This window comes from Helianthus annuus, chromosome 2 (assembly GCF_002127325.2).
Source record: "Helianthus annuus cultivar XRQ/B chromosome 2, HanXRQr2.0-SUNRISE, whole genome shotgun sequence".
NCBI lineage: Eukaryota > Viridiplantae > Streptophyta > Magnoliopsida > Asterales > Asteraceae > Helianthus > Helianthus annuus.
Genome location: NC_035434.2, coordinates 19,318,712 through 19,325,303, shown reverse-complemented (window position 1 = coordinate 19,325,303; position 6,592 = coordinate 19,318,712). Strand labels below are relative to the sequence as shown.

Sequence of the window (6,592 nt, the reverse complement as noted above, 5' to 3'; positions counted from 1 at the left end):
ATGCGGCGGGGATTCTTTAGTTATAGCTAAGTCGACCTAGGACCCGCACGTTATGTTAAACCTGTCAAATGGGAACAAAATAGACGATGTAAAAACGTTCACCCATACACGTACGTTGCGTCATGTTAACTCGCAAAATTTAGAACGAAACGTAAAACGTTAAACCAAAGACGCACGTCGATGCGTTAAGTCACAAAATTTAGAACTAAGCATAAAGCAGAAAATTTGCCAAAAATGAAAACTATAAAGGATCAAAGTTGAAAGTAAAAAAAGTTGTGAGTATAGATTGCAAAAGATAAAAAGTTTTGGGTTAAAAGTAAAAAAAAAAACAAATAATTTTGGGTTAAAAGTAATTTATGAAATACTTTTGGGTGAAAAGTAAACAAAAATCAATTTTTTTTTTGGAAAACCCCTAAAGCCAAGGTTACGACAACCATATGCATAACCATTTTTTCTTTGGAAAACCCCAAAGCACACCCCGAGTTGCGGCGAAGCGTAAAACAGTGGCAAATAGTACTAATGTGACACAACCGTCATTGACCACCAACACTGACTCGACCTAGAATCTGCCTGTTGCGACGAACCTGTCAAACATGAAAAAATAGAGGTAAAAACGTTGAACCAAACATGCACGTTGCGCCGTGTTAACTTCCAAAATTTGAAACAAAACATAAAAAGTTGAACCACACTCGTACGTTGCGTCGTATTAAGAAAAATTTAGAACTATACGTAACGAAACGTAAAAACGTTAAACCAAAGATGAAAAGTATAATTGACAAAAGTTATAAAGTTAAATTGCAAATAATGAAAAGTTTTGAGTTAAAGTTAAAAAAAAAACAAATTTTGTAGGGTTAAAATTGCAAAAAGTAAAAATCTTTGGGTTAAAATTAAAAAATCAAGTTTTTTTTTATAAACTCTCAAAGCACATGTTACAAGTACTCATGCACAAAAAGTTTGCTTATTTATATATGAAACTAGGGTTAAGACCCGCCCGCGTTGCGGCGCGGGTACATCGTAAACACTGAATGGATTAGTCCAAACGTTATATATTGACCATATGAAAACACACATTTCAATGTATCCAGTTGAACTCAATGTAACCTGTAAACGCATTGAGATTTGATCAAAAGTAAAGTAAATCAAATTCATATCGAACAATCATAACATATTATATGTGACCAAACTCAGACATAGAAAACATAACGGGATATGCACATGTAATCGAAAGGGATTAATTAGAGCTTTCGAAAAAATGGAGAAAAAGAAACCATACTTTGACTCCACTCGGTTCGAAACAAACTTTACGAAACATACATAAAATAATGATGAAAACATATTATATTTGACCTGAGTTATTTCCCAAAAAATTTACGTGGAAACGTAGAACAACTTGAATTTATACCAAAACATACATAAAAATATGCACGTAAAAATGGTTTCTTTAAACGAAAATGTATTATATTTGACCTGACTCGTCTATAAAAAAAGTTTACGTCTGAATGTAGAACAAATCATATTTATACATACCTCGTACATAAAATATGCACGTAAAAAATAGTTTTTAAGTAAAGGAAGTATAGGGTAAACCGAAACAAAATATTAGTAAAAAATTTAATAGGTTAAATAAAACCGTCCCAAGTAGCACCAATGCCACAACGACATCGACTCTCAACATCGTAAAAATAAAATAGATAAAATGGTAAAAACTACACTGAATGAAAAGCAGACTAAAATCGTTCAACCACGCACACCTGTTACAGTGTGTTAATTCGAAGAAATTAACCAGAAACGTAAAACGCAGAAAATAATAACTCAGTCGATCTAGGACCCGCCCGTTGCGGCGAAATTTTCAAAAGGGAAAAAACGGACGCATTGCGACGGGTTTGTCAAATATGAAAAAATAGAGCAAAAAACGTTGAACCTCACATGCACGCTACGACATGTTAACTCACAAAATTTAGAACGAAACGTAAAACGAAAATTTGCGAACGATAAAAAGTATGGGGGACGAAAGTTGTAAATAATAAAGTGTTTGTGTGAAATTATAAAAGATGGAAAACTTTGGGTTAAATGTAAAAAAAATTAGAAGGGGTTAAAATACAAAGTATGAAATATTTGGGTTAAATATGAAAAATCAAGTGATTTTTTTTGGAAAACTCCCCAAACTTGGGGTACAAGTTCTAATGCACAAAAAAGTTGATTCTTTATAATGTAATAATAATAATATCAAACTGTCATAAAGAAAAGTCAAAAGTGTATGTTTTATGAAACATCGTGTCTATTGTTTAGGTTGTGTCGGTTTATAAAAACCAATTTTTAACCGTTATTGTATGGCTATAAATAGCCTCATATGTACGACATAGTGTGTAGATATAATATATTTTAGTGTGTATATTTTGTGTTTTCTCCAACCTCTGTTCACCAAGTCACTGCACACACATTGTGCATACTCATATATATAATTTGTTCTTCCAATATCTACAGTTGATCCATAATATAATCGATCCCAAGCGCCTTCGTTGCATAGCCATCGTGTTTACAAAAGTAAGTTAAATATATCAAAGTAGAATTCCACAAGTTTACTATGAAATAATGCAACACAAATGTAACACGACAAAAGTCCATAGGCAGAAAGATCAAAGATATTTTTTTTTTCTTTTGTTGGTTTAGTATTCCACTTAAACGTTATCAACCACACAAACGTTATCAACACAAATCTATTGCTTACAGACTTCAAAGTCACATGTTTAAACCTTTATAACCTGAACTCAGAGTACTCACATTCAGACTCAACTGATTTGAGTTAAGTCTATATAAGCCAATTCAACATACGTATTAGTTAGTCAATTATCATTTCAACAACAATGTTTTTCTCATTTCATCTCGTACTGTCTATAATTATTCCAGCCCTCATTGTAATATCAGTCTTTATTACTTTTAAATGGTTTTTATTTACTTCAAACCCTCAAAAAAACCAACCACCATCTCCAGGAAAGCTTCCAATTATTGGAAACCTTCATCAACTAGGCTTGAACCCACACCGCTCTCTCCAAACCATAACCAAAAAACACGGTCCACTGGTTCTCATTCAACTAGGCAGTGTGCCCGTGCTTGTAGTGTCATCGGCTGAAACAGCCTGCGAAATCTTGAAAACCCATGATCTAGTCTTTGCAAGCAGACCCAAACTAACCATCCCAGATACACTTACTTACGGATCTAAGGACATCGCATTTTCACCTTATGGTGAGTACTGGAGGCAGGTGAGGAGCATTGCAGTGCTCCAACTTTTAAGTAGTAAACGAGTTCAATCATTTCGAGAAGTTAGAGAACAAGAGACCCAAGTAATGATCGATATAATTGGTAAAAGATGTGGATCGGTGATTGATTTAGGGGAGTTGCTAAATTCGCTTACAAATAATGTAATTTGTAGGGTGGCATTAGGGCGAACATATGAAGGGGTGAAGTTTAATGACTTGTTGGTAAGGTTTACATATCTTCTTGGTTCTTTTTCGGTTGGGAACTATATTCGGTGGTTGTCGTGGGTGGATCGACTGAGTGGTTTAGTGGCAAGAACTAAAAAAGTTGCTCAAGAATTCGATGAGTTTCTTGAGGGTGTTCTTGAAGAACATATAAATAAGAAAAGAACGGTGGATGGTGATGGAAATGGAAATGAGAAAGACCAAGATTTAGTGGACATCTTACTAGATATTCAATCCGAAAAAAACACCAACTTTGTCCTTCATAGAGATGTCATTAAAGCTGCCATCATGGTAAGATTACCAAACTATATGTAACATATTTTTTAAGGTGAAGAATTGTTTAAGATTTTATATTTCTTAACTGTAGGACTTATTTGCTGCTGGAACCGATACTACATCGACAGCCATCGAGTGGGCAATTAGTGAACTAATTAGACACCCAAGAGTTATGAAAAAGTTACAGAAAGAGGTGAAAGAAATAGCTCACGGAAAACCCATAATTACCGAAGACGATTTGGCGAAAATGAAGTACTTACAAGCTGTCCTCAAAGAGGCATTGCGATTGCATACTCCACTTCCATTACTCATTTCCCGAGAATCAACACAAGATGTCAAACTAATGGGGTACGACATTTCAGCAGGTACACAAGTGATTGTTAATGCGTGGGCGATAGGAAGAGATCCTACACGATGGGTGGAACCCGAGAGGTTCCATCCAGAGAGGTTTTTAAACAATCCTATCGACTATAAAGGGCTTAACTTTGAGTTTATTCCATTTGGTGCGGGAAGGAGAGGGTGTCCAGCTATTCAGTTTGCGATAGTCGTTAACGAGCTCGCTTTAGCTAACTTGGTGTACAAATATGACTTTGCATTGCCTGAGGAGGTGAATGGGGAAGAACTTGACATGACTGAGATCACTGGCCTTACACTTCATAGGAAGTCCCCATTATTGGTTGTGGCAACTCCTCATCTAGATTAGTTCCAAATTATTAGGTTCTCAAGCCACGGACAATCAATATCTTGTTTCAAAGTATATAGTGAATGAATGTGATTTGATTACAGTGGTCACACATTCAGTTAATATCTGGCTATGATATTTTAATTACGTGGTAATTATTTTACATTCCACTCACCACCTCCTTGATTAATTGATTGGTTATATTTTTCTCGCTACTATTAACTTACATATATATTTCTCAAATAAAGCCATTAAAGAAAAAACAAGTTTTGATAAATACTTAGAGCCTTTATAAACAATAGAGAACCTGATTTATAGCAAAAAAAGGGTTTTATTACATTTAAGTGATCTTTTTAATGTAATAGAACTAGAAACTGAGTATCACCGATGAGAGTGTTGTAAAATATGATCTTGACATCTGAACTTCTGTTATATTCCTAATGGTAGTTGATTTGTCTGTCGTTTATATTGACATGTGAACTTCTGTTATATTCCTAATGTCAGTTGATTTGTCTGTCGTTTATATTGACATGTGAACTACCAGTACATAATGTCAATATTTTGTCAGTGATCCCTCCATAACATTAGCGGGTATTTTTTTTACTCATGCCATGTTTTCCAATAGAATATCACCGAGAATGTTTTCCAATAGAATATCACCGAGATGAGCCACTTCCATGTTTTCCACAAATCTATCAATTAATGAATGCCTTCTATTGTATAACGGTTTTTTACTAAGCTACATAGCTCTATTACATTAACAAACTTAAACGTAATAGAACCCAATCTAATATTATGGAGTCATGAACACTTATTTTTTCAAAAAACTTACGGTGTGTGCGCGTTTAGGAAAACATGAGTTTTCCTATCCTAGAATGACATTTTAGCACTTGTAATTACTATGCTTTCAAGTTACTTCAACTGAATAGTATTATTTCCCGTTTTATCTCCTACTCATTGTGTAGGTCCCTCGGAGGATGAGGTTAAACCTTATCCTTGTTATGCTTAACACACTAGCAAGTGCGGAATCCAAGCTAGAGTGCAAACCGAGATGAAACAAGCACAAACACAAGACACACAATATTCACCGATTAACACCACTTGTATTAATGCGTATGAAAGGTTCGGTTACAAGCTCAATGTTTACAAATCTGTTTTGCAAACTCTCTCTAAGTGTGTGTGTGTTCACAACAGAAAGCTCTCTCTGTCTATGTCTGTCTATCTTTCTGTCTTGCTTGCTTGCTTGAAGTGAACACATTACACGGGTATATATACCCAACACAGGTCGTCTGGTCGAAGGATCAGATAGGCTGATCGAAGGATCAGATAGATGATCGAAAGATCATCTATCGATCTGAAACCTATCGAAGGATCCACACATACACCTCGAATGATGATATCCTTCGAGGTCCATCAACATCCATCGAAGGCTTATCCTTCGATGAGTCATCCTTCGACAACTCATCCTTCGACACAAATATATGACAACCATTTTCTAACTGTTTGGCCAAGTCAAACCAGGAGGATGGTTGACTTGGTCAAACTTACAGGACTAACAAAGGACATCGTTATATCGTGACGAAATACAGACAAAGTACAGACACAAGTGCACCAACAAACTCCCCCTTGGCTGTAGCTTTGTCTCGATCTTTGTGTCTTCAAGTCTCTGACGTCCTTTCAAGTCTTCAATGTCGGAGGATCTTCAAAGTCTTCACGTCTTGAAAGTAGAAAGTGTATCAACAAACTCCCTGTTTCATGTAGGAAGTGTGTTGACAAACTCCCCCTTAACATAAGCTCCCCCTTGAGTTATGCTCGTGAATGACTTGATCTTTACAGCTTGAGATCCTTGTGCTGTTGATGATGGTCAGCGGCAACTCCATCATTTTCATCTTTTGAGTGCCTTCACGTCGTGTCTTCATTCCGAAGCTTGTCATCGACTATGTTCTCCTTGCCTTTAGGATCTGCACATGCAAGAAATCTAAACGCGTAATGAGAACAACTGCTTGGAATATAGTTAGCATAAACAAATGACACACGTATGACCATGTTACAATCAAACACCGTCCGACAGTTTGAAAGTTTAATAAATTTGTCAGTTTTAGTTTCTAACTTTCAAAACTTGCAAATTTCAACCGTTTATGAAGATTTAGTCAAT

General features: G+C 35.6%; 1 protein-coding gene across 1 annotated transcript; it reads left to right on the top strand.

The window, feature by feature from the left end:
- Positions 1 to 2,572: 2,572 nt before the first annotated feature.
- LOC110912034 (cytochrome P450 Tp4149) lies at positions 2,573 to 4,627 on the top strand. Its single transcript, XM_022156708.2, has 2 exons — positions 2,573 to 3,770; positions 3,847 to 4,627. The coding sequence occupies exons 1-2, from the start codon at positions 2,865 to 2,867 to the stop codon at positions 4,456 to 4,458; spliced, it is 1,518 nt and encodes a 505-aa protein (XP_022012400.1). The 5' UTR covers positions 2,573 to 2,864; the 3' UTR covers positions 4,459 to 4,627.
- Positions 4,628 to 6,592: the final 1,965 nt, after the last annotated feature.

Coding starts and splice junctions, on each gene's coding strand:
- LOC110912034 (XM_022156708.2), top strand. CDS start 2,865: ATGTTTTTCTCATTTCATCTCGTACTGTCTATAATTATTCCAGCCCTC. Junction 3,771..3,846: donor TCATTAAAGCTGCCATCATG/GTAAGATTACCA, acceptor TCTTAACTGTAG/GACTTATTTGCTGCTGGAAC.